The following is a 27,609-nucleotide window of genomic DNA, read 5'->3' as shown; positions in this document are numbered from 1 at the left end:
AAATCAATCCAATATTTATTGATTCAAAAAACAATTATTCAATCAATAGATACAAATATATGATTCTAAATTTATAATTTCAAATTGTTAAAAATCCTTAATTTGCATATATTATATTTATGAATTTATATTCTTCACTATATTTCTTTTCTTTTAGTTTTTCTAATACTAAACTCTTCCACTATCTAACACACGATCTTAAATCTTTGGTAAGTTTCATACAAATCACATTCCAATCAATATAATTCATACACTACATTGCTACTATCATTTCATAATACAACTACGTTTTTTCCCTATTTTCTATCTCAGGTACTCATTGGTGATATACCCTCGCATATACAAACAAACAATATAGGAGTCATCAATTGCTATCATGCTAAAAGTCGATGGATCTTTCAGCTAGAAGGAATAGAAATAACAGAAAGCTAGCCAATATTCGCACAAAAACACTTCTTACATTAAGGAAGTGTCATCCTGTTCACCATGCTCAATGAAAATAATTATCATCTGCAATTCTTCAGTAGAGACTTTATCCAACAATCATAATTAAACGTGTCCACTACAACTTCTTGCACATCGCAGTTATCTGTTCCCTAAATTTTCTTTATTCTGCTTCCACTTATATTTAACAGTATAAAAATAAACATATCGAAATTATTTTGAATTATTAATTTATCTCAACTCTTAAAAAATGATTTACATTCCATTAATTTAAATAATATTTACATCCTGTTACTCTTAAAAATTAAATACAAATCACAACAATATTACTATATCTATTTATAAATATATTAATCCAATATATTATTCCAACCCTACTATCATATAAAACACTCTAAATATTAATTAATAGATAAATCTTACATTACTCTTCAACAATCAATAATAGGCACCCTGCAAAACTCAGCGGGGCACAATGCCTAGTTCAATCTTTACGCAGCGAGAAACCTAATCTCAATGTCTAAACAGATTCGCGAAGACTCAGAGGTTCAACTAGAAAATGACAGTTTTGACTTACAAAACCAATCCTTTAAACACATAAACACCTCTACTTACTTTAGACAAAACAGAAACATTTTTTTTTTCAAATCAAAACTATGCACTGTTGCACACCCTTTAAATTTTAGTGTACGGATAGAAGTTTAAATCCTTAATTTACATCTTATTAAAAAAAGTAACATTAAATGACTTTGGCTGCTCCTAAAAGTCTCTCTTTATATATATAAATAAATATATCCAATTTTAATCACCGTCATGGTCAAGTCAGGCTCCCGAAACAATAATAGGTGACTACTGCTGCTAAAAGTGACATTCGATGAGCTATCGGCCAATCGGCGAATGAAAGCAATGCCGGTGTGAAACGGAGAGGGTCAAGTCACAAGTGGGTAAGCAGCGACTGCGTTGATCGGGAAATAGAGAAAAATATCTAAACTTCTTTGTCATTCCCCGTCTCATCTCATTCGAAAGGAAGAAAATATCTAAAACTACGAAGTCTTGAATCAAAAGATTAGAATTGGTGGATGGGACCTGAACCATGATGGTGCGTTGCTTCTATGAGAATACATATCATCCATCCATGCATGTGTCAATCTGTATATCTGCGCCTGCGGAAATTCAATCTGCGGCTATTCCCTTTCATAACTCACAATTTTTTGTATGAGTGTTTCGATAAATGGACCCTGCGAAGACACTTCAAAAGCCGGCAACTTTTGCAATCTGCGGCTATTCCTTATCTCACTTTTCTTAGTTGTCTTTTTTTACTTTTTTTCCCCCTTAGTTGTCTTGTAGTGAGTAAATATTTTAGCAGACTAATCTATCTAACAGTGGTAAGGCCCCACGAGAGAAGACTACAACATTTAACTAAAACTTTTCGCGCTACCGTCGACCCCATGACGTGGATACACATACAAGGACTAATATTTTAAAACTCGGATCATTAATTAAATCGATGAGCGGTTTAGATCAAAATTTAATTTTAATTTATTTTTTTAAAATAATTTATATAAATATATACATATACATACACACACAAAATAAGACATGCAATAGACTAATTTAAAATTTTAATATTTTCAAAAATAAAATTTTAAATTATAAGTTGAAACAAATAAATTTCATCTCGATCTCAATTATATCTACAAAAAATAATCTTAAATCCAACTCAAAAAATGCCACAATATTTTGAAATTATACAAAATTCATGCCTATGATAATTAGACATTATGAGTTTAAATTTTAATTCATGTTTTTTAAATTCAAAGATTGCAACTTAAAAAAAAAAGAAGAAACTTGGAGTTTGGAGGAAGTCAGGAGAATCGAAAATAGAGATGCAAACTTGATAAAAAGCAAAAAAATGATATGAAAGTGAGTGGTTGTGGTAGTTAATAATTAGCTTTTAGAGTTAAAGAAATATAATTATTTTTTTAAATTTTTTTCAATTTAATAGACAAAAACAAAATTAAACGATAGAAGAAAATATCAATAAATTGAACTAAAGATGTTTGATTAAAAAGGGGATGATAAAAGAAAAGAGAAGAGAAAGAGAGTTGAAATTTTTTTTTAAAAAAAGAGTCATGAGAGGATAAGCTTGCTTGGATTGCTTGTTTCCGTCGAAAAATATTGTCGTTTTCCGTGATCACATTTTCCTATCACTTTTTTCCCTCACATATATTAAATCGCTACAGTAAATTTTTCATGAAAAATGACGAAAAATACAATCCAAACACAACCTAAGATTTTGTAGAGAAAATTGAGGAAAAAAAAAAGGAGATTTATTTTTACATAAATGTGGTATAAAAAGAGACTAATTGAATGTGAAGGTGCAATAGTTATTACGCTGCCCTTTTACAGCAAAGGTCTCGAGTTTGATTTTTGCTAGCTATATTTTGCAAAACTTTAAAAAAAATATTAAGGGACAAACTGAAAAGCGGGAATCACAGGTTCGATCGATTTTGATGAGCTTGACCGGTCTTGACTAGTTATTTGACAATTTCAACTGTAGTATAGAATTGGACCGGTATCATGATTGATTCGCAATTCAACCGATCGGTCTGATCCGATTTTCAAAACATGGATAAGAACAGCAATTAAAGTGAAATCTTTTAAATTCTTTTCTCTTTTTTTTCCCCCTTTTTATTGTTTTGTTCTTTGTATTTGAGGGCGGGGACTGGGGAGGGGAAGCAGAATCCGTTACATCATTACTAAAAATCAGCTCGTCGTTTTCACTCTATCATCTAAAGTTCTCGTGGTATTTTGGCTATTTGTCTAGGGTATAAATGGTGCCCCCACCTTTTCTTTTTTTCATTTGAGATAGAAGAAAATCGATCTAGCTGAATTGGAACTCAAATTAGGTTCCATATTAGAGCCAGAACGACAAAAATTTTCACCCTCGACAATTCGTTTTTCATTTTTAGTTATCATTAGATTTTCAGCACTACCTAACTAATGTCCCTGTCAGATAAATTATATATTGATACTTCATTTAGAATAGAATAGAAAAGGCTAAACTTAAACCAAAACCAACAAAATAAGTTACTAGCTAAGCTGTTAACGACCCTTTGGACCGTTCGTTGGCTGCCACCAAAGACTATTAAATCTTAATGGATTTTAGAGGTCAAACGTTCTTCAAGCCTTACCTCACTTCAATGTATCACTGTATATGATTTTGAACAGTGTACCTGTATGATCTAATAGGCTAGAGTAACTGTCCGCTAGTGTAGGCTAGGATAGGAACGAATAAGTTAGACTAATTGCTCCCGAGGCCTCTGCGTTACTGGCTGTTAACTGTTGTCGTCTGATTTTTTTTTTTTTTTAAAAAAAGCTATTAACTGTACTGAATGCTACTAAAAGTCACTAGGGGTGGAAATGGCAGTTGGATCATGCTCCCGTGCTTATAGGCATTCATGCCAACAACTAGCGTCCACCCTTTTTGGGAGCAGGATGAGAGCTAAGGTAAGCTGCATCGCAACCGTCTATAGCTTTCTCAAACCAAGCATGTGGCCAAGTAGCCAACTCGCTGGCATATATATATGTATACTTAAAGCTAAATTCTTAGCAAAGCAAAACACCAGTGGTGGTGGTGGTGGATATCAAAAGCATTACGTAGTAGAACAAATAATAGTAATATATATCCAAGAAGTGTTACCGCTTGGCCAAAAGTACGTCTTCATGAACAGCAATGCCACGTTCGGGGATTCTATGGACATCACATGCTTTAAGGAGGAATCCTTATTGCTCGTTCACCTGACCTAATCATTTCCACTGCAGATATTCACATGGAGGCCAACTAAACAAAAATTACTTCACTCTCGAGTTTCCGTTCGAGGGTCTTGCACCACTCTCCACCAAGGTTTGTAAAATCGAAATTCTACGTAGGATCGATTTTAGTTTCACAGGAGGTAGGATCGATTTTAGTTTCACAGGAGGATCGGATCGTAAGATCCTACCAAAAACTCTTAATTGCAATTAAAGGTTACAATTCTTTGATAAATTATAAATATACCACAAATATTTTCATTTACTTGCAAAATAGAGTTTCGTATTTCACAAATTTACAAAAAAATTGTAGGATCGTACGATCCTACACGATCCTGTTACGATTCTACAGAGATTAATATGATTTGTGACTCTAAATACGATCCGAATCGATTTTGATTATCCGGATCGTAAGATCATACGATGTTACGATCCGGATCGCGATTTTGACAACTATGCCCTCCACCAAAGCAATGCTTCGTCCTCACAAGTCCAACTTGCCATGCAAGAAACACAAGGGGCCCGGTTTGGATTGGATTGCTATTTTCAAAATTTTTTTAATAAAAAAATATTATAACGATTTAATATATATAAAATAATAAAAAAATATGTATAAACTCGCAACAATTTTTTATTAAACAGAACAATTGGCGTATACATATGTCCTTTTTCTCCTGATGCTCAACCGATGAAAATAGTCAATTCCCCCCTTCTGCTTATTTTCGGAGGCCCACAAACGGCCAGTAATGTGCAAGACTTCCCGAGGAAGGTAGTGATAGATTTTTGACTTCCCTCGGTTGTCTTGTAGGAGGGGGTAGCTACAACATGGAGGATTTTGGCTGGCAAATGATTGCGTGGAACTTAGGCGTTCCCGTTCCCAGTTTAAAGCACAGAAAAACATGCAGGATTTTGGCAGCCAAAAGTCACTCTTATTTGCCAGCCTATTGTCCTCTCGAAAGCTCTTAAAACCGAACACAAACAGATACTACTGCCAGGTAAGGTGGCCTTTGTTCTTTTGTTTCTTAAACTAGAATCAGCGGGAAGATTAGACATCAATGAACAGATCAGACATCAATATGGGCTTGCGTTCTCCCCACAAATGGCATTAACTTCAAACTGAAAAGGTCTACAACCTAAAAAAAGTAGTCCTATGTTAGGGATGATAATTGCTTTCTCTATCCCAAAAGGACCAAAAGTTATATAGCATTTGATGTAAAATATTTTTGCGAGATGAAAAAATAATTAAGAGTGTGAAAAAAAAAAAAAATTAAAAATTATGTTTATGATGTAAATAAAGTAATATATTTAAAACAATTTGCATATATACCCGCCGGAAAAATCAGTGAAGAGAGAGAGAGCAGAGGCAAATTAATCATCAAGGGAATTACCCACGGCCTACGCCAAAATTGAATAAAAGAAACGACGTAGCCGCGGTCACTGGGAGTGGAGGGAACCACATATTGCATAATAAAGGCAGGCAGCCCGCTCGAGAATCATTCCATCTTCCTCGTCTTCGCTCGGCGGATCGTAACACACATCGACCATAATAACCAAGAAGAAAAAAAAAACAATCATAGACAACGACGCCCTTGACCCCCAACAAAACAAAGCCGATATAATTTCCACATCAATTTACATAGAACGCTAATTCACTACTAAGATCTAAGGAATAATGGAACTTTTTCTCAACACAACAATGACGTAAAGAGGAGTAAAACCAAAATTAACAATAGTCCTACTACTAAAGCAGCAGCAGCAGCAGCAGTAAATCCCTCTGCTCATATGATTTTTAGCTCTTTTTTTTATAATTATTATTTTAATAACAGCATGAATTTTATTTTACTGCTTTTTTACTCCGTAACTGTAATTATTACTCGCTACTAGGTAATAGTAGTAGTACTTATGCGATGTTCGCTTTCACACGGAAGCTTGCGTAGCCTTCGGAACAACCTTACCCGCTTCCTGATTTAGCGCTCTGACGTCACCCATGGTAGCAGCAGCAGTGGAAGCAGCCATGGCATGATGATATTGTTGTGCTTGTGGTGGTGGTGCTTGTGGTGATGGGCCCCCCATTACATTTACGCCTCCCTGCGCTGGATAGTACACCTGTCTCCCAAGTCCACTATCGTACGCCACCTGTCCGTACCCCGTCTCCGTCACCCCAACTCCGCCTGACGTCGCCGGCCTCACCATCCCATATCCGTCTGTGTAAGCCCCCCCTCCTCCTCCTGCTGTTACTTTGGTGGGCGGTCCTTGAGGGGAATGGCTAGGCGGCGGCGCCGCAACGGACTGTACCGGAGCCCCCATCTGCTGTGCAACATTGTACGGCTGCTGCTGCTGCTCCCGGTACATCTCTGGCACCCTCTGAACGGTGTAGTACCCTTGCCCCGTGGGCCCAGTCACCGGTCTTACCATCTGCGGGTGGTACGCTCCCGCCGGAGCTGGGATCATGTATACTTGCTGGTCTGTGCCGAAAGTACTCGCCGGGAAAACCCCACCTGCCACTTGCTTCTCAGGCGGCCAGTATCCTGCCGTCGGTATGGCCATGGTTCCGGGCACGGAGACCGGAGAAACCTTCTCCGGGACCTTCTGAACGTAATACTCACCCCCGCCTCCCACGGGATACCCTCCTGCGAGATTATCGTCGCTCTGCCTGCGGTACAACCCCTGCTGCTCTTCAATTCTCAACCTCTGAAGATCCTGAATGTGCTTCTGGATCGAATCCGACCCGATCACTCTGTCATCCAAAGCCGGACCCGGAATTTCATGCTCATGCAAAGCCTGTTCAGCAACCGGATCTCTTAATTTCACCCCAGCCGGAAGCGGAGGAGATTGCAGATGCTGATGCTGATGCTGATGCTGCTGCTGAGGCGGTGGAACCATTCCTTTCTCCAACCCGAATAAGAAATCCACATTCGCGGTCTGAGGCGGAGACGCAGCCACGGCGGACGGCGGAGGAGCGGTCTGAATAGGCCCAGAGTTCAGAGCCTCCACAAACCTCTCTTTCTCAGACTTAATCACCTGATCATCAGACCCAAAACTCCTCGCCCCAACGACCGTCGGCGACTGCGACGGAGGCGCAGGACTCGCCGGAAACAGAAACAACCTCAGCCTCGCGGGCTTGGGAGACGCCCTGTAGAGCCGATCATACTCATGCATCATGTGTTCAAGGTCGTCATCATTTGTCACAGAGATCAACGCATCAAGATCTTCCCCGGGAAGCTGATACTTGAACGAAACGCTGGCGCAATCACACAGCGACGATAGCTTCGCGATCAGCGATGCAAACGTAATATTACGATCGACGGCTAGGATTTTAGTCTCGCCGCCTACATAAGACAGCAGATTGTCATGGGGGCGGGGGTGGATTTTGCCGCCATAGCTACACATGAATTTGACCTTAGAGGCGAGGGATTGTTGGGGGTTCTGGGAGTCCTCCCAGGGGGCTGGGTTTTCGAAGTCAATTTCGCGGGACCGGGGAGAGGAATCGCCGGAATCAGGATAAGACGGCTGGTAAGGGTAGGTCTCCATGGGCCCTACGTCACTGGAGAAGAAGAGAGAGTGGAGAGTATTGTATAGCAGAGTGGAGAAGAGAGAGGCAGTGGTTGAATTTGAATGGGTTTTTTTTATTTTGGGTCTTTTTATTTCTTGAAGTTTTTTTTTTTTTTGGTCTAGACTTTAGTCCACTTGATTGTTGTGGGCTGGGGGAGAGAAGAGGGTAGGGAGACGGAGGATGGTGGTTAACTTGGGTTGTGAGGTACGGTTTGATAAGTTGACCTGAGGTCCGTGCGGGGAATGGATGACGTGGTGAGAAGGTAGAGGTGGAGAGTGGTGTGGGTGAGGGGGAGATTAGAATGGGTTTTGGAGATTAGCCGTGTGGGTCATGGGGGAAGAAGCGTGGGCTTCCCCTCTCCCTTCCCTCCGGCGGGAAGTTTGGGGACTGTATTTATACCTACGTTGATTTGATTTTTTTTTGGGCGTTGCGGGGGGACTGGAAACTGGAAACTGGAAAAGGTGGGCGGGATTGTTGTGTGAATCTTGACGTTTGAGCGTAATTGGACTTAATAGTAAGAACTTGGGGGTACTACTACCCTCACCTTCACTTTTTGGGACTAAAATGCAAAATCAAACACTCGCGGAGTCCCCCTGTTCTTTGGCTAAATTTGGAGTTTTGGACAGGAAAAAGGGGAAAGCTTCCTCATCATTGCACTACGAAAATCCAATCATCGCTTCACGAACAATGATGAGTAGTAGCAGCAGTCGATCGATTTTTCCTCACCTTCACTATTTTATTTTGAACAGATTAATCTAACTGTTTATTCTGTCGGATCAATCATTGTAAATTATTTCGGATATTTTCACTGACGTGACGTATGTGACATAAAAAGATAATTAAAAAAATAAAAAAAGTGCATTGAAAATTTTAACGATGATGTGAGTAAATATATTTGGGCAAATGATCTCCTGTCCAAACACACTTATTATTATTAATATTGTACTAGTAGTAGTAGAGTCGGGGGAATTACTTGAAATATTATTTAAAATAATTACTGTAGCACTTTTTGTGGTGTGATGTATGTGAGATAAAAAGATGAGTTGGAAATATAAAAAAGTGAGTTGAAAAATGCGTTCATGATAATGATTTGGGATAATTTTATTATCCAAACAAACCCATATTGCTACCATTTTGGATCTTTTGGTTAATGTATACATAATTCTCTATGCTAGCAACTCTGCTGATTTGTACCGTGCACTTGATCATTGATGCGCATTGATTACAATCAAGAAATGGTACTCAATCCGTAAGAGAAATATTTCGTTCCTTTTTTTTTTTTTTTAATTCAACAAGAAATATCCTCTACAACTGGGTTTGAATTCAACAAGAAAATATAAAAATGCTTTGAAAAGTTTAACAAAGCAACAAAACAAAAAAGCAGGCGCAATCACCTTTGATGGGAATTTTCTTGATGTTTTGTCCCCATAAATCATATATTATTGTTAGTTACTAATGAATGGGTCTTTCCACCCAAAATCAAAGCACTCTGACCCGTCCACTCCACAAGGGGGGTAGGATAAACAAAATAAGCTGCCTCTCGTGGAGCGGGCCTTAGGTTATTAGATCAGGCCTTAGGCTGGTGACATTTCAATCGAGGGAACGGGGCCTTGGGTTATTAGATCATCAACTTTTCATTCATTGGACGGCTAAATTTTCATTCCATGTAAATGGAGGAATTGTCATATCCAATCTCTGATACCGGTCTTGGTTGCTTTTGGAGGGGGATGGAGCTGGGCGTTATTGGGTCTTCCCACCTCAAAAGATAACGGTGAATAGCGAATAGTTTATCATTTAGTAAGTGATAGAGTGTATCCATTTATTTTTTTAAACAAGTTTTATCTAAAAAATTTAGTGGCACTTGATTAATTTGTATGTTTTAGTTTTTGTTATCAAACGCGTCTGAACGTAAATTTGTTCAATTTAAATGTTGAATTGAATTATCAAACTGGACTTAAGAGCGGGTGAATGTCCAAAAAATTCGACTTCTAGGATAACTACTAGAATCTGCCATCTGTGTTAGCTTTGGCACCACCTATTCGCGTGCACAAGAATAACAAATTTTTTAAAAATAAAGAATATTTCGCTTGTATCATAAGTACACTTATCAACTAATATTTTTACATTTCTAAGTATTTTTTTTATCACACATGTATACCATTATAAATAAAAAAATATTACAGTAATTATTTCAAATAATACTCCATCCAAATAGACTTTTATTTTTTCCAAAATTATACTTGTAATTTTAAATATATGTCATATGTGTATGATTTTGAATTTTAAATTTAAATTTACATTATACTTATAATTCACTATGGAAGACGAGGACAGCTCATCTTCATCATCCTCTCCTGCCCCCGCGTCCCCCTCTTTCGACTTTGCCTATAGTTTGGGAGTCATTCAACTCCTACTCCTATTCCCGGACCCACTCATATATACATAAGCTTCCTGCCATCATTTTTCTAACTTGTTCCCCTGCGTCATCCCCGGATGGTGCCTAATGAATGACATCTGGAAATTTCCTTGGACCGAATCTTAGATAGCGTGAAATATCTTAAAAACCCACCATTTTTAAATGACTTTGAAGGCAACTTTACGAGCAATAGAGTAAGTTTCATAAGATAATAATACTTAAATACCGTCTTGAACATGTCTCAATTATTGATTTTAATCAATTCTATCCTTTTACGGGAGTGGAATTCCTCATCTCAAGGTTTCCTTTAGTTTGCAATCGAATAAACTACTTTTTTTTTGTTTGAATAATGGATAGTTTAGAGTGTAAACTGATCACTTCATACACAGAAGCAGCATTTAAGACATTAATGGCATTTTTGCTCTGTGTTGATGGCATTTTTCTATTTGTATTAATTATACCTTTTTTTTTTTTTGACAAATTTTCAACAATTTATCGCACCCACGTATAGAAGGGCACTATGGAAACAACGTATTGAAACACGCATGATCACGTTGTACTTTGCGTTTAAGTATTTATATTACAATTTTCCTCTTTCATATTTACCCCTTCAGGCGTCGGATGAAATTTTCTCAAAAGTCAGCTGCAAAGTGTTTGTTTTTATGCATGTATAGGATTTGTACGAATTTTATAATCGGATAAATTATATTTGTGCCAACTTGAGAGAGATGCAATTCAACCTCCTGTTGTTGCTGGCAGGACCACGGGCCAGGGCCAGGGCCAAGACCAAGGCATGTCTCTGTTGGGTTGGATCATTTGCTACTACTATACACCACCAGGCCACCCAAAGCTCTTTTAAAAAAAAAAAAATTTTAAAAAAAAGAGAGTCAACATGGCAGAGCTGAGATGTGGGTGAGCACTTAGGATTTTCGGTGACATATTTTCTATGTCAATTCAATGCCACCTATAATATTGTGCCAAGTGTCCTGTTATTATTTACACTTTAATTTTCTAATAATTCAACTTGATTTGGTTTAATTGTATTAAACCAAATCAAGTTGAATTATTAGAAAATTAAAGTGTAAATAATAACAGGACACTTGACGCAATATTATAGGTGGTACTAGATTGGTGGCATAGAAAAACATGTCACCGAGGATTCCAAACGGTGAGCAGGTCGTCTACCAAATCAAAACATGACTGCAAATCCGATTCCGATTCTGCAGGAAACAAAGTGCAAAAACGTTTGTTTGCTTTTTTAACGCCAAAACGCAACGAGAGACTGGGACTGGAGAGTGGCGAAAGCGACATGCAGAATAAAAAAAAACCTCTAAACAAAGAACCCAAAAGTCTCCAAAGAAAACGTCACAAAATGAAAATGGAATGGAGAGAGGGCCGAGTTGACACAGTGAGTCTTTGTTGTTATCAGACGCCATGTGCGTAACTTAAGCTTAATAGCAGTAGCAGGAAGTGGGTCAACCTTTCCTTCTCTCCCTCCCTCTCAAATTCCTCTTTTGAGTCTTTTCTATCGGGTCTCCACCTACCTTGCTTCCTCACTCTCAACTCTCAACCTCTCCCTTTATTGTTTTATTTATTGCAGACCGCTGTTCTCTTCCTGTATTTATTTCCCATCGATTTCTACTTCGGCATCTCGATCCTCAGTCTTTGGTGGGGATTCCCTTGCAGAAGTTTTCTACTAAATTTAAAGGTATGTAAAACAAATTTTGGCGGTTTTTTGATTCATTACGGAGTGATTAGGTCGATCAGTTTCACTTGTCTGATTTCTGATGCAGCGAAGCAGTAGTCTATCACTAGAGCATCATCATCACTAGAGCATCATCGGTTCTGTTGTTATAATCAAATGGGGAAGAAGCGAGTAATGTTGCCTGCAGCTGAAGTCGACTTGACTGCTGTCAAATATGAATTTGAACAAGTTCAAGGTTCTGTTTTTGTTCTTTTTCCCCTTATACAGTTGAAATTGAAGATTGCTGTTGTCTAAATGGCGTATTCATTGTTGAATTAGATTGTGCTTCTGATTAGCAATTAACGACGTGTTGATTTTGCAGCTCCGCATTTGACTGGATTTTCGCTCAAATTGCTTGTGGGGTTACTAGAAGCGCCATTCATTGGTCCCATGCTTTTATCTCATTTGAAGAAGCAGAATAGGGTGGTCGAGGTCAGTGCATTTTTCAAGTCTCAAATTATTTCTTTGCCATTATCATTTTAATTATGTGTTTATTGGCAACTTGGTCACAGATGTTGAGAAATACTGTCATCCCCGAACCTCCCATGTTTAGACCTGAGTTTCCTCCCCAAGGTTCATTCTTACTCCTTTCCTTTACTTTTTCTTGCCTTGCTACAATATTCGATACTTAATTCTAGGAATTGCCTCTTTTTTGTTGTTGTTTTTTTTTTAATGAAATTTCACTATCTTTTCAACCATGCTTTATTGCGTACAATTACAAAACCGAATGAGTACAAGTGAACAATATTGCTTTTATCTACTGAATTTTGCATGAAGTTATGAGGCCTTCCATCTACATGTGACGCATTGAGCAATTTAAACTAAGGAGTAGTATTTGAGGATGACAGAAATATAGGAGATAAAGGAACATGCGTGGTTATTGGTATGCAGTGAGAGTTCCTTTGGAAAGTAATGCCTCTTCCTTTTGCTTCCTATGTTCTTATATATGCAAGTCAAAAGAATGAATGCGCAAAGACAAATGAAAAGATTAAACCGAAATGGGTGATTCACCTCTAAAATTCTCACACAGAAATGGGTGATTCAGTGCAAAAAGGGCCTGTAATGTTCTAAAAAATAAGATTTGCTGATGCATTCCCATTAAGTCCTCCTGGGCTCCCTGATGTCATTTCATGCACAAAAATCAGAAGTTATCTGACAATACGGAACAAGGCACGAGTTTTGTAGTTGAGCTTGCCCTTCAAAAATTTTATATCCTTCTAAGATGCTTCTGACCAAGATTCCATAATCTATGTTTAGAACCCGAGTCTGGTGTTGCTCATTTGGAAGAAGATGGAAAACCAGAAGACCGAGTTGAATTAGCATTGAAGTGTCTTCCACACTACGATCCTGATGAGACATGGATTGCAGATTCTATTGCATCTTTCTGCTACTGGAAGATTCGTGATTATGCATATGCATACAGATCTAAGCTTACAACCCCTTCCATCGTAAGTGAGTTTAATTGGTATGATTGTATCTATTCTTCTCTTATACACTATTTTCAAGAAATTAATTCTTTGTCTAGGTTGCTGAGCGGTTCATTGCAGCAATCGGGGAGTTCGACAATAAGAATCCATCAACACCATTACTAATTTCTTATGACCCTGAGGATATAAGAAAGCAAGCTGCAGCTTCAACACAGAGGTTTGAGGAAGGTATTGTAGATTTACAACGTCACTAAAATATGTTAGGCTATTCTGCGGCTGAATTTTATCTTATATTTACTTAAGTAATTGAAGTTTTTTTGGCGTTAACTCATTCCCCTCTGATGAGTGGTTCTCCAGGAAAACCACTGTCAGTATTAGATGGGACATTCATGGCTATCAAGGATGACATCGATTGCCACCCTTATCCGTCCAATGGTATCATTTTTGCTTTCTATTTTCTCCAGTTGCTTTTTGAGTAATTAAGAAGTTAGTGCTTTGTGATCAAAAGGTGGAACAACATGGTTACATGAGGTGCGTAAGGTGAAAAAAGATGCAGTTTCTGTGTCAAGGTTACGGAGCTGTGGTGTGATTTTAGTTGGAAAAGCCAACATGCATGAATTTGGCCTGGGAACAACTGGAAATAATCCGAATCATGGGTAAGTTTTGCAATTATGCAACATTCTGCAGTAGTAAAACGTTATCGTCATTGCACATGCAAACCATGGATCTAAGCTTTTGGGAGTGAAAAATTTGCTCATCTTCAAGTATAGTCTATTTTTTAGGTCCTAGTGAATAGATGCTTGGTTTGTGTTGGTTAGTTCAAGACAGAAATGCAATCCAACTGATAATCCTTTTAATGCAGTCCAATCCAACTGAAATGCTACTGAGCTTGAGTACCTTCCTGAGATTTAATGAGATTTCAGAACTTTCTTTATGTAGCAATTTCAGGATTCTAGATTTTACTTCTTTATTTTGTGATGCTTCTGCACCATCTTTTAGCGAATCTGGTTCATCTTTTTCCTCACTTTTATTTTGTTGGTATTGGTACATGTTTGAATCTTATTTGGCTCAGAATCTTTGTAGTATTTGTTTTCACTATGATATTATTTAAGTACGACTTCCATATGCATTATTAGTGTGCAGATTTGTGACATTAGATATTGTAGTTGTTTAACACTTAAATGATATTGAAGCCCCCAGTTACCTACCTAACAGAGTGCTACAGAGGTTTATGGTCTTTCAGGGATCTGCCAATGGTCATAATAATATATATCCTAGATATAGCCTGCTATTAATATAAAGTCATGAACCAGAAACATCCTGTAGTATGGTGCCATGGCTAGGGTTTTTCTTCCCTATCTTCTTCTCTGCCTTGCTTCCCCCTCCTTCAAACAAAGTAAAAAAGTAAATAGATAAGGGGGGCTTGCATTATGTGGATGGTATATTATGGTAAACACCTAATTTTCTTTTCCCTTTAGACTGAGCTAAGTAATCTGACTAATGATGACAAACTTGCATTGGCTAGTTCAGTTTTTTACTGATTTTTTTTTTTGGAGGGAAGATTTGGTTTGCAGATTTTTTGTCAAATTGATGTCTAACTGAAAATGTTATGTTCCATATCGCAGGACTGCAAGGAATCCCCACTCTCCAGATAGGTATACAGGTGGATCTTCTTCAGGGCCAGCAGCAATTGTTGCTTCCGGACTATGTTCGGCTGCATTGGGAACAGATGGCGGAGGTTATACACTAACAGCTCTTTAGGCTTCTGAATCATTTTCTTCACTTTTATCAAATCCTTCTAATTCCATATGGTTACTCAAAAGGCAGGTTCAGTACGTATTCCGTCTTCTCTTTGTGGTGTTGTTGGCTTGAAGACGACATATGGCCGGACTGACATGAGAGGGTAAGTCATTAATAACATGACACTTCCTTTAGATTGAACTGTTTCTCTCTGTACTATTTTTTTTTCCTTTTGATTTCAAGTCACATTTTCTCTTTCAGAGTGGTCCTGTTTGAGTTGTTTAGGTTGTAAGCTTCGAGCATTTTCTTTGGCCTACATTTGTGTATGTATATATTTATTCTAGCATCAAATTTGATTAGATCTTTGAACTTATTTTTATTCATTCTGAAAAGGAATTTTCTTGTTCTTCAAACATATGGAAATCTACAACAGACATGTAATGCTTGACTCTTAAAGTATTTTTCCATCAGCTCGGAAACTATAGAAATAAATACATTGTCATTACTTTATCCCCCATCACAAGTAAAGTCCAGTCTGAATGTGGAAGTCAATCATATGTCACATTATTTCTCATGTTGGCTTATTTTACCATGTTGTAATAGCATTTTGTATTCCCTTATCTGTCTTATCAGCATTGTACTCTTGACCATCTTGTCAAGCAAAAGTTTATTCATCACTTATGAAAAGTGAAAAGTTTTAGTCCTCTATCTTACAACTAGTTTGGAGAACAGAATCCCAAAGAATTGAAATTTGATTAGAGAAGATGTGGGATAAATTGGGTTGTTCAAGTGCAGATAAATTTTCTTAATTGTTAATTATCTCGTGCAGTTAAACTGGACTATGTGAACTTAATATCTCTCAGCTTTCTGTTTCAGGGCATTGTGTGATTCAGGGACTGTAGAGATTATTGGGCCTATCACATCATCAGTTGAGGATGCATTACTTGTGTAAGTGATTGATGTGTATGAGCTTCTTTGTATGCTATCCATACCTCACTTTTCTGCTATTTTTATGTTGTTACATGGTTAAGCATGGAGTGATTTAGAATACAAATTTATATTATTATGTTCCTATATAAAGTAGTTTTCACTTCAATATCTTTATATGTAAGATTGTCCAGCAACTGTATCTGCATGGAAATGTGACTTGAATGAAGTTTGGATCTATTGGATGGGTTCAAATGCCTCCTCGATGAATTTAGTGGATGCGGGCAACTGAATATAATCTTTAGTACACTTCTAAATTAATTTTTTCAAGTTACTTTGAGCTAAATACATAGTATTCCAGCTGGATTATCATATTTCTCTCATTTTTATTCTGGTTTCTAACTTGGACTTTAGCACAAATAATGTGGTCGTGTCATCATTTCAAGTCGTTAGCTTTGCCAGCACAGCATGTGTTTTCCCTTTTGTATACATCTTAACACCTACCTGCATGACACATGGAACCAATGGAGCCTTTGACATTTTCTTGAATGTACTGTTAAATGAGACCCAGGCACAATGAAGAGGTAGAGGCTCTAAATTAGAAATCCGAGAGAGATGTCTGTTAAGGCATGGAAAATACCTGGAGAGAATTATGACTGCACTAAAACCAAGGTCAAACTTTTCTGCCATTTGGAAGCATGAAATCAAGTTAAAATAGCCCAGGGCTTTATACAGTAGTTCAAAAAGCATTTGTAAAATATCTGATATGTTAAATTTAAGCAAAAGCAGTAGACTCTTTTGTTGCTTAGACCATAAACTCTGTCAATTGGAAGATGATCTATCCTGATTGGTTGGTGTTTTGACAACTTTTCAGGTATGCAGCAATATTGGGGTCCTCTGCTGCAGATAGAATTGCCTTGCGACCTGTATGGTCCAAACTGTTATACTTGCTTGGCTCTTAAGTTTCCTTTTCCAGTTGCGAGTCCAGTTATCTATTTTTAGCCAATCCACATATTTTATTCATTCTTTATGCATTTTCAAGGTACAACTTAATGAAACAGAACAAATGGTTAGCAGAATATATCCCTAAATCAAGTTTTTCTTTGACTTTTGCTGCACGAATGGATTTGGTTTTTTTTTTTTAAAGGAAAGAAGGACATCCACAATTTACGGAAGCACATTACTTCCAATAATAAATAATGATTAAATGGTATCTTATGCTAAATGAACTTGAGATAGTCATTCACCGAAAAAAAGGATACACAGGGTGTTAAACTGATCTTTGCTTTTCTGCAATTGATGCAACTTTAATATTGTTCTCCTTTTTCTCCCAACATTTGAGATTTTGAGGATACCTGATTTTTAACACACTTCTCTTCCCATGTTTTTAGTTACACGAATTTAGTTGAAACCTGAAGGGAAGCAAAAGACTTGACTAAAAGTTGAAGTTTTGGCTAATTGAATATCTGATTATTAATTTTATAACAGTACTCAGAAACAGTTTCCAGAAGCTGATGCCCTGTTAAGTCAAGTTTAGGTTTACATACTAGAATTTCATGCTGGTTAATGTTGAAGAGGTGGATGTAATGAGTAGTTGTATTTGATGGTGCATCAAATGAATAGATTAGAACCAGCAATTACTCTAAGTGTCCTATGCCGGTGTCAAGTTTGCTGTTGACTGATCTAAAGTCAGGGAGCATGATAAGATCTTGTTACAAGTTACAGAAGTGTTGTTTTTTATTCTACAGTACTAGTTATCTTCTTCATTTTCTGATCCTTTTGCAGTCTCTTCCTTGTTTGCCATATTTGTCTTCCCATGAGGGGTTGAATGCTGTAGGATCATTGCGGTTGGGGAAGTACACAGAGGTATTTCTTCTCTCAATTTCAACAGAAAATTAGTAATTTAGTCACTCTCAATTACCATTACTGGTATGTAGCTTCCTTCTGCAGTGGTTCAATGACGTTTTCTCAACTGATATCTCCATCAAGTGCGAGGAAATTCTTAATTTGCTATCAGAAAAACATGGGTGCAACGTAAGTCAGTTGCTTCGTGCACATGCTATTATTGAACACAACATTAAGTGCATCAAATCAGAGTGAGAAGTTGTTTCCTGATATGTGCATAAACAATATGCTTTATGCTTCTAATCTTTTAGACCGTCTGTCATTTAGATGGTGGAGATTGCTATTCCAGAGCTGCACGAGATGCGCACAGCTCATATTCTTTCCATTGGTTCTGAATCGCTTTCCTCTTTGACTCCTGATTTTGAGGATGGGTATGAAGCTTAACTTTTGGATCGTATGATTTCATTTGTGTGCGCTCTACTTGAGGACTTTGAGTTTGCTAACTTTGTAATTTTTCTCAAGTGTTTGATGGTTTGAAAACATTTTTTGTTGCTACCTCTTGTTGTGTAGGAAAGGGAAATACTTTTCACTTGACACTCGCACAAATCTGGCACTTTTTAGAACATTCACTGCATCAGATTATGTTGCTGCCCAGTGTTTAAGGTAAGGCATATTTATTATGATCTGTAGTGTTATGTGCTTAAATCAATATCATGTAAGTACTTTCTGGGCCACATAATTAATTACGCTTATGTCCGATTTGATATGTTGGTTTTTTTTTCCCCTTTAAAGCTATTTTTATAACCACATTCACTCTCACAACCATGCACGGACCTCTGGAAATATTCAAAAATTTGATTTTACAATTGCAGTTTGTTTCAGGCAAAATGACAAACTTGGACTGGTAAAAGTTGCAACCTACTTGTCAAACTAATGTGTTTGTTATTCCAGACTAGAATATTGTCTTGAGGATCAAGGTTTTTTTTTTTTTTTTATTGGTTAAATAAATTGTTCGTGTTGTTATGTCATCCAGGTAAAGTTTTCTTCTGCTTAAGTGTGCATGACTTTGAAAAACTGAGACTTGGTATCTCAATCATCTTACTAATAGTCACCCATTGTTTCTTCTACAACTTTGCTTCCATAATTTACTGTTAATTAGGAAAAGGCAGTTAGCATTATGATATCTTAAAGGTTCGATACTCTCCAGGAAATGCAAGTGTTAGATTACTGACACTCACTATAAAATGCTATTTTACTATGAATTCAGCACAAGTTTGAATCTCATCTTATATATTGCCATACAGAAGAAGGATAATGCACTACCATATGGAAATTTTCAAGAAGGTGGATGTCATTGTCACCCCTACAACAGGGTAAGTGCGAGTTCTACTCTTATGGTTCTTTATGATATGATTCAAAAATATGTTTTTGACTCTTTGGTTCGTCTCCTGCCCATTATATCCTTCAGTCATTCAATCATCATTCGTGGCTATTCTTCCTCTTCTCCTGGTTTTCACTTGTCACTCGTGTAACAATCAGCCAGAAAAGCCTTTTCTTGAACATTTTTGTTTACTTCTTTACTGTGACAAAGCGGCCTCTTTCGAGCAAACTCTTACTGGCATATGAAAATTCCCTTTTTCAGCATGACAGCACCTATCATACCCCCAGCTGCCCTTAAATCTGGAGAGACAGATCTTCAAGTCTCAGGTTGGTTGGTTTGTTTTATCATCATGCAAACTTCTACTAATTTGTAATATCTTATGTCAAGAGATCTTGCAAGTGTTTGCACTTAACTACGATGCTTCAAGTTATGTAAAATCATTTTAGCTGTGCAAACTAATTACTTTCAGTTAAGAATGTTATTACTAGAACACTAATTTGCTTTAAAGCTCCAGTATGACCATATTAATGCTTCTTCTTTTTCAGGAAATCTCATGCGCTTTGTTGTGCCGGCAAATCTTCTTGGATTGCCTGCAATTTCTGTCCCTGTAAGTGTCTCTTAGTTGCTTTGCTTTGTTTTAGATGGCAAGAACACCAGCGTGACTCAACATGTCCTCCCTTTAATAAATGATTCCCCTGTTCCCAGATTTCTTTTGTGCTTTGTTTTTTGGGCCTTGTCTATGCTCGAGCATAATATTTTTCCTAAAGGTTGTTCAACCTGGTTGTAAAAAAAAGCACTTAATTGCCCCCTGACACGTAGAAAGCTTATTCTCTTCATCATGCAAAGTAGGTAGACCTAACCAAACATTAGGTTTGAGTTCACATTGAAGATAGACTCCAGGTTATATGAAGTGTACGATCTCTTGACTTTGGATCTTTTGTGGTTCATTAAAGTATTTTCCTTCATACTTCTGCAGTTATACTGTGTTTACCCTTAGACACTATTTCCTTGGTCCAAGCATCTTGGCCCTCTATATCTCTTCCATAGCTAGTTCAAAATAGTGGAACGTCTATTTTTTCCAGTCACCCCCTAGACTGACTAGCGTCCTGGGCTTTTTGGATCGCCTTTGGTCTTTGCACCTCGTAGTAGGTATTATGGAGACTTTGTTTTGTCAAATATATCTGTAGTAGGTATTATGACATTTTTCTAGCCTCCCCAGCAAAGTGAATCTAAATCTCACTAGTGTTGCAAGATTCTACTCTACAGCGTCCGTAGTCTCTGACTATACGATAAAGTTCATTAAATATATTCTGCAAGTGGTTAGAATCTGTGCGATGTTTGGTTCTCTTTTTATACAGGCCATGATGAACGAACCTGTTGCACATACTAATATGGTGACTTCACTAACTATTGGAAATCTCTGTTTTCAACTACCTCACAATTGAACTGATCCTTTCACTTCCAGTGCCCACAAAATAATACTTTTGGAATTTGATGGGTCTAATATGAGAACCCAGCTTTCTCACGTTTGATTATTCTGTGACAAAATGCTGTATGTCAGGTTGGTTATGATAAGCACGGACTCCCAATAGGTCTACAGCTTTTAGGTCGTCCGTGGGGTGAAGCTTCTATTTTACGTCTAGCTGCTGCCATAGAGGTATTGGTTTAGTTTACATACAAGAATTAGATTTTTGTTGTGTGGAGCATGACTGTCTGTATATCTTCAAAAGACTGAACCGGCTTGTTTTATCTGCATTTTCAGGAGATTTGTCCTGAGCCAAAGAAGAAACCAGTGCAGTTCTTTGACTTGTTAAAAGGGAACTAGCTAAAAAATGAAGGCCTTATATTTGGTTGGTCACTGGTGCAGTCTGTGAGGTGCCAGGAAGAATATCAGCCTGACAGAGTCTGGCAAAACCAGTTGCATGCTTGAGCGGTTCAATAGTTTGAAATGCAGTGGCGTTGCAAAATAATGAATCTGAGTGACATAAACTTTGGGAAGAAACAAAATGTTGAGCAATCTGCATCTGGCCGTGTCTCTTCTGTTTCCTTGCAATTGCAAAGCGCACCTTGTCTCTTTCGTAATTTTTGTTCTTGAGTTTCCATTTCTTTAGCATGGGAACACGGTAATGTATTTTCGGTTCTGGGGACTGGGGAAAGGTAAAAGCTTAAGCCGAAAAAATAACAAACAATCAGCAAAGGAACTGTTGGAATCTTAAATCAAGGCGGAAAGCATTGCTCAAGAGAATAGAGATAAATAAAACCCTCTTAGTTCCAAGAGACAGAAAAATATGATCAGATTTTACGGTAGATTTGCAGTAATCTCCCAAGAGATAGAAATTTAGATGGCTTACATATATATAACCAAACAAATTACAGACGATGCAAAACAGTATTGCTCCTTGCATCTAGAAAATCATCATCTCCACGAAAAGTTCAGCTGCTTTTTAAGTCGTGAGATTGCAGCCAAGAGTGCATAGGCATATAGCAGCAGCAATCCCATGCTTCAATGGGTTGATCTGAGTAAGTGGTTCTTCCATCATTTATGAAGCAGATACTGGCCGAGAGAAATTGATTATATTTTTGCATACATGCAGTCTAATATGCTTTAAGAAATTGCAATCTAATAACTAGTAATTAGAGAAGAAATGGTCTGCTTTTGCACAAAGAATCTCTCTCCTCAAGAAACAAAAACCAAAGGGAAATTGGCAGATGTCAAGACTCAAGTAATCAACAACATGCAGCTCGTTTTTGTATCATGGCTTGCAGTTTAAATCAACTAGGAAGTGAATAAAGGTACATCTTGTCTGTGCATTAGACATGATCAAACCTTATAAGAAAAATCATAAATTTCCTCAGATAGGTGCAGAAAATGATAAAGTTGTCAACTTTTGTTTGAAACCAAGTCAAAAGTGAAGCTACCACAAGAACAGGTTTATGATTACCTTCAAAGACCGATTGGAATGTCTTTCGTTAGGTCTTCCCATTTTCCAGATTCTTCTCGGCTGCTAAATCGCTGGGCAAATCCAGCCCAGAAGGAATTTTACCGGGATAATTTATTGGTGAACTGTCTGACCCTATCATGCTGGAAAATTGGAAAAAGTCAGATACGTTGTAGGCAAACGAGTAAATATACTCAAATGGCCGCGGAAAACAGAACAATCTACTACCTTTTATCCACAAGGACCATTGAGCGAAGCTCACAATTAGCAAAACTGCAAAACATGGAGAAAGTAATCATTTCTTTCATAGAACGTCTTGACAGAAACAATGAATTTCAAGAAAAGTAGTCATTCTGTTGACTAATTTTTTTTCCTTCTAGAGCAGCTTTTCCCCTCCCTTAAGATGTTACTCCTGGCCTGATCTGAATGTAGAAATGCTGGGCGAATCTTTTGACAAGATTTTATGAGAGTGACTTGCCTTTTAAATATCATCCTTCCCAAATTTAAGTTTCCAGTTCACCTTTAATAGTCAATGATTTGCTAACAAGGTAGGTATTTAGCCATTTAAAGCACGAAATAGTTTAGCACATCATCCAAATGGAGTTTAAAATTTTTGTAGATAGATACTAGTCCTATGAGAACTTACTGCTGAGCAATTTCTTTCTTCACTGAAGAGTGACAGTCATTACCAAATGCGGATAGTGTATGAAACAAGAATCCACTGTGGGTAACAACAGCTATCTCTTTCTCTTTTCGTGACAGTAACCTGCATCCATGATATATGTTTTTCAGAAAAGTGTTCTAGGGAAGGTAAAACAGAAAAGAATCAACCTCCTTCACAAGATTCTTCCTAAATGATTCATGTGGATGGGTCGAACCTTTCTCACATGTTTTCATGCATCACCAATCTAAATACATATCTAACAAACAGTATGACATAAATATAGCTACTTATATCTATATATTGTATAACGACTCACATATATGCAGCTATATTGTATAAAGACTCATAAATATGCATATATGAGCATTTAATCTTCTCTTGAATTAACAATGATTGCGAGAGAGAGAGAGAGAGAGAGAGAGAGAGAGAGAGAGAGAGAGAGAGGCCATGCTTTGCATCCCTAGTCCAAGCCTAACTCCCAGTGAACCTTGTGACTAAGCCCCATTCTATCATATGTGTTTGTCACCAAGCAGTAATGGCCAAGATGGCCAAAAATCAAAAACTTTATTAAAGTACTCCTGAGCACAGGTTACTTACTCAAGACTGAAACTACTACAATCTATTTCTACAGATGATAAGTGTAAGCCTATGTGCACCTGAACACAAGCTTCTGGTTGCAATTAAAGTTCAACTTCTAATGCAAGAACAATAAAGTAGTTTACCATTTCATGAAGTTCATTCCTCTAGCTGCAACTTCTTCTTTTGTCTCCCTGACATTTGCCTTCCACAAAGTGTCCTCATCGCTTGCTATCTAAACATAAATCAAGATTCAAGATCCAATCATATGCAAGGAAAAATCTGTTTGAAATATCTGGTCCATGACGAATGATAGCATTATATCACCCTAAATGACTGGTAGCAGAGATTTGAAACACTTGCCAGTGAAAAATCTATTGCAGGAAAAAGGCACTGGTACTCACTGATGCTTCTCCTCTTATCACATGGATGAACACCCTGCAACCAGATTATTCAATGAAAAAGATTCAGGCTTTTATATGAACATAGAAGTTATGCAAATAAAATCTGAATCTGGAGTAACATATTCTCCTCTACCACATACCCTCTAGTCTCTCATAAAAAAGAAAAAAAGGAAAATGGAAATTCGCTGGATTTAAGTGGAAGTAGTTGTGATATTTGAGTTCTATAAGCAATATTTAAGAGTTTAAAAAAATTCCCTTGACTTTTGAAAATATTTATTCAAGTCAACAAAAATTCAAACGTTAGGGTCACTTAATGTACATAATATACTTGGCAGAATTAAACTTCAAAGACAGCTGAACACTTTGCATACTTTAAATACTATATATCCCAATCCAACAAGAAGGGAAACTGTATACATAATTTCTAAACCATGTTAAGAAGCCTAATTAAGCATACAATCATGCAGACGTAAGCACATGCATACCACTAAAAATCCAAAAACAGATAAAGGTCTAGGAAATGAAAGACTTATTATTAGCAAACAAAGCAAGATTAAGAAAGAAAACTGGCTCAAAAGATGTACCATGAAATAATCTAACTAGATCAGCACGACACAAACAGAACAAGAAACTTAAAATTTGATGATCAATTTGTCAGATAGTACATTCAACTCTATTACAAGCATTTCAGAATAAGGATAACAGATAAATGCTCTGGAAATTGTCAAATTGCAGAAAAAGAAAATTGTTAAACTCGTATTTGTAACAGTGTTATGAAAACTTAATTAAATAATTAGTCAATTATGCTTATATAACATTTCACTGTTCAGTCCAGCAGAGCTTCGACTTTCTGCCCTAAGTAATTTCTCTTGCCTCAACAGCGTCAGAAAAAATAAAGCATTTGATCTTAGTAATTAAATCAAAGCTTCCTTTCTACCCCAGACTTGAACCAAGAAAATCAGAATGCTATCCACAACCACAAGAATGTTCACATTTAAAATCAAAAGTTGCACGCATAACCTTCAAAGGACCTACCAAATGTTCTCGACAAAGTTCTAATGCAACAATAGGAGGACAATTAAGACTTGAAATTGCAGCACGCCGACTATTTCCTGCATTTGCCAACATGAGTGGCAGGGTATCCATCCTGTCTGTATAGCCATCACCACCAAATACCCCAACAGCAGTTTGCATGGTTCTGTAGTGTCAGGATAAATCATCATAACCAAAAGCATACAGTCAAGGCGCCATGGCATGCCTTTTCATATCAGGTAAGAGCTTGTGTAGCAACTATTCAGTCAAATCTATAATGGTTAACTTTAGTCTCCTTTGGTTAACTTTAGTCTCCTTGAATCAGGGGACAGCAGGTATTGACAGTAATTAGCCTATAAAACGTCATCCCGTTGCACTTGAAAAATGCGTACTCAACCATATGGGAATGGCATTGACAGACCACAATTCGATGCTCAAAAAAAAAAAGACTAAAGAAACAGTCACTGATCTATAATTTAGAGGTACTATTAGGTTTTGAGGCTAGCTGCAGCCTAATTCTGCTGGAGTTTCTTTCTTCATTCAAGAAATTCAGTTTAGGTGGTTCAAGAAATGAAAATATGTATGTTTAAGCAATTGGATAAGCAAACACAACGTTGATTGCAAAAATGCCAGAATTGCTAGAGTTTGAGGAGTCATTCTTTCCAAAAATGATAGCTTATGGTAGTTAATACACGAAAAGTTAGAGAATTGGTACCTTAGCAATGGAGATGTGACAACTAATTCAATCCTATTTAAAAGCCCGCTTGTATGTACATGCTTGCGCAAATTATCAACCTGATACAAGAGCTAAAGATTGTCATACCCTATAGTCACCGTTAAGGACTTTGTTCTAGACTGAAAAACAAAATAAAGGTAAGAGATTCAACTTTGTATCACAGGAAGTTAGCTGTTCCCAACCTGTTGCCAGCCCAGTGGAGTAAGGTGTGCGTCGAAATATTCTGGAGACATATATGCTTTATAGTTCTTATCTCCTTCCACATTATGAATTCCTTGAGCATGCCTCACCTAAGTTATAGTTTAATAAGACCACAGAGACCATTAAATTGTGTGTAAAAGCCAAGAGAAAGGACAATCTTAAGTATCCTTCAAACTTAAAAGAGGGGGTAAATTGGAATACTCAGAGCATGATACTGAATATCTAGAAAATTGGAATATACCAACCACGTAAATAGTTTTGCACTGGTGCAATGGATACAGACTTGGAAATTCACCACTGTCCATGCTAGCAACTGTAAGAAACAAAAAAAGATCCATTCACAAAATAAAATCTCAGAAAGTAGCTCCCAAAAATGCTATATGGCATAAAAACTCTTGGCAACATTGTGCAGGCACAAACACAGATACATGTGAACAATAGAGCTCCAACACTGGGACGTCAAGACCAATTGTTTTTGGTGATGATTGAGCAAATTTCAAAGCAGGGAAAAGAACTGCTTGGTATACTCTTACCAATTCAAAATTAAAGAACAGCCATTGAGCATTTTGGAAATGGAAGCTCCGTGTAACTGCCAGACAACCACATGCAGTCTACATGGGCAACAAACATTTTTCTGTCTTTTACTCCCCAAGAATTTTTAAATTGCACTATATTCTTAAAATTTTTAAATGATGATTTCAATCCTTATAAAGCCAGATCACGAAACCAAAAAATAAAAAAAGAAAAGAAAAAAAAGTTCGGCAAAAATATGAGGTTGGCCCCTCAAATACACATCTCAGCTACCTCGCCTCTAAAGTCTCTAATCCTGCATACAAATTATGTTTTGGGATGACAAAAATCAATTCTACTCACTTAAAGAAGAGTGAAAAGCCAAAAGCAGAAAACAGAAAGGAAAAACATCTGGTATATAGAATGTCGACAAAATATCAAAAGCTAAGCGTTTTTCATCTAAAATGAATCTGAAATGAGCAAAAAGAACAGTAACATTCCAATTTATATTTAAATTAAAAAAAAAATGGAGAGAGCAGATTGGGAAGAAGAAAAGGTTGAGCTTTTTGGACTTACAGCATCGACGAGGAGGAGGGAGGCGGAGCGGATGCAACCGGGAAGCTGCACAAGTTGGAATTGTTAGGAGCGGTGTAGAGGGAATCGATGATGATAATCCGAATCGAAACGATGAAGTTGACGACGATGAAAATGAAGCAGAAGAGGCTGGGAGGGATGAAGACACCAGTCTTGAGTCTTCGCCAACGCCACCGATTGCAATGGTGGTGGCCTTGTTATTAGTGATACAGATACTGGTGGCGCTGGCGGCTACAGTCATAGAGTCCCCCCTCCTTTAATAATAATAATAACAAGTAGTACAATAAGTATCACTTGTTATTAAAAATTTTTAATTTTAAAAAAATGGAGAAAGTGACAAGTGATACAAGAATCTAATTATCGGAAGAATTACACTGTTCATCGCTCCGCTCCGGATTTACATCTGAATGCAGTGAATGAAAAGGACTGGCTGGCTTTTTTATACACCCACATGAAAGGCGTGCGTGTAATCAAATCCAATTCAGCTCCAGGAGTGACTGAAGCTCGTCCAAATCCAGCTTAATTTGAGTTCAATAGAATATAATTGAATTAAAAAAATATAAATTCATATTTTATATAATTTTAAATAAAGATAAAAGGACATTTTATACTAATAAATTAAAAAAAAAAAAAAAAAGAGAGAGAACATGTACACGTGTGTGT

At 37.2% G+C, this 27,609-nt stretch overlaps 3 protein-coding genes across 3 annotated transcripts; 1 reads left to right on the top strand and 2 right to left on the bottom strand.

The window, feature by feature from the left end:
• Positions 1–5,846: 5,846 nt before the first annotated feature.
• On the bottom strand, positions 5,847–8,196 carry LOC113726561 (uncharacterized). The gene has a single exon (XM_027250349.2). It carries the CDS (start codon positions 7,786–7,788, stop codon positions 6,175–6,177), a length of 1,614 nt encoding a protein of 537 aa, XP_027106150.1. The 5' UTR covers positions 7,789–8,196; the 3' UTR covers positions 5,847–6,174.
• A 3,358-nt stretch (positions 8,197–11,554) lies between these two features.
• On the top strand, positions 11,555–21,372 carry LOC113726559 (fatty acid amide hydrolase). Its single transcript, XM_072074956.1, has 22 exons — positions 11,555–11,696; positions 11,827–11,934; positions 12,020–12,166; positions 12,293–12,402; positions 12,483–12,543; positions 13,228–13,418; positions 13,496–13,625; positions 13,755–13,832; positions 13,906–14,053; positions 15,023–15,135; positions 15,225–15,300; positions 16,014–16,085; positions 16,939–16,990; positions 17,850–17,930; positions 18,015–18,098; positions 18,237–18,340; positions 18,480–18,572; positions 19,214–19,282; positions 19,552–19,616; positions 19,836–19,897; positions 20,852–20,947; positions 21,053–21,372. The coding sequence occupies exons 3-22, from the start codon at positions 12,088–12,090 to the stop codon at positions 21,113–21,115; spliced, it is 1,827 nt and encodes a 608-aa protein (XP_071931057.1). The 5' UTR covers positions 11,555–11,696; positions 11,827–11,934; positions 12,020–12,087; the 3' UTR covers positions 21,116–21,372.
• Positions 21,373–21,522: 150 nt separating this feature from the next.
• Positions 21,523–27,457, bottom strand: LOC113726560 (phosphoglycerate mutase-like protein 1). Its single transcript, XM_072074957.1, has 12 exons — positions 27,320–27,457; positions 26,929–27,200; positions 26,088–26,155; positions 25,824–25,931; positions 25,621–25,700; positions 24,909–25,071; positions 23,833–23,907; positions 23,616–23,704; positions 22,876–22,995; positions 22,458–22,502; positions 22,233–22,372; positions 21,523–21,844 (listed from the first exon to the last, which is right to left on the bottom strand). The coding sequence occupies exons 2-11, from the start codon at positions 27,185–27,187 to the stop codon at positions 22,261–22,263; spliced, it is 1,119 nt and encodes a 372-aa protein (XP_071931058.1). The 5' UTR covers positions 27,188–27,200; positions 27,320–27,457; the 3' UTR covers positions 21,523–21,844; positions 22,233–22,260.
• Positions 27,458–27,609: the final 152 nt, after the last annotated feature.

Source organism: Coffea arabica, chromosome 2c, assembly GCF_036785885.1.
Source record: "Coffea arabica cultivar ET-39 chromosome 2c, Coffea Arabica ET-39 HiFi, whole genome shotgun sequence".
Taxonomy (NCBI): domain Eukaryota; kingdom Viridiplantae; phylum Streptophyta; class Magnoliopsida; order Gentianales; family Rubiaceae; genus Coffea; species Coffea arabica.
This window is presented reverse-complemented; position numbering and strand designations above follow the sequence as displayed.

Excerpts from the sequence above, each read along its gene's own strand:
- LOC113726561 (XM_027250349.2), bottom strand. The coding sequence starts at position 7,788 with ATGGAGACCTACCCTTACCAGCCGTCTTATCCTGATTCCGGCGATTCC.
- LOC113726560 (XM_072074957.1), bottom strand. The coding sequence starts at position 27,187 with ATGACTGTAGCCGCCAGCGCCACCAGTATCTGTATCACTAATAACAAG. Across the intron at positions 25,701-25,823 it reads CTCCACTGGGCTGGCAACAG|GTTGATAATTTGCGCAAGCA; the intron begins GTTGGGAACAGC and ends CTCTTGTATCAG. Across the intron at positions 23,908-24,908 it reads AACTTTGTCGAGAACATTTG|GGTGTTCATCCATGTGATAA; the intron begins GTAGGTCCTTTG and ends ATCTGGTTGCAG.
- LOC113726559 (XM_072074956.1), top strand. The coding sequence starts at position 12,088 with ATGGGGAAGAAGCGAGTAATGTTGCCTGCAGCTGAAGTCGACTTGACT. Across the intron at positions 12,403-12,482 it reads AGCAGAATAGGGTGGTCGAG|ATGTTGAGAAATACTGTCAT; the intron begins GTCAGTGCATTT and ends ACTTGGTCACAG. Across the intron at positions 18,573-19,213 it reads GTTGCTGCCCAGTGTTTAAG|AAGAAGGATAATGCACTACC; the intron begins GTAAGGCATATT and ends ATTGCCATACAG.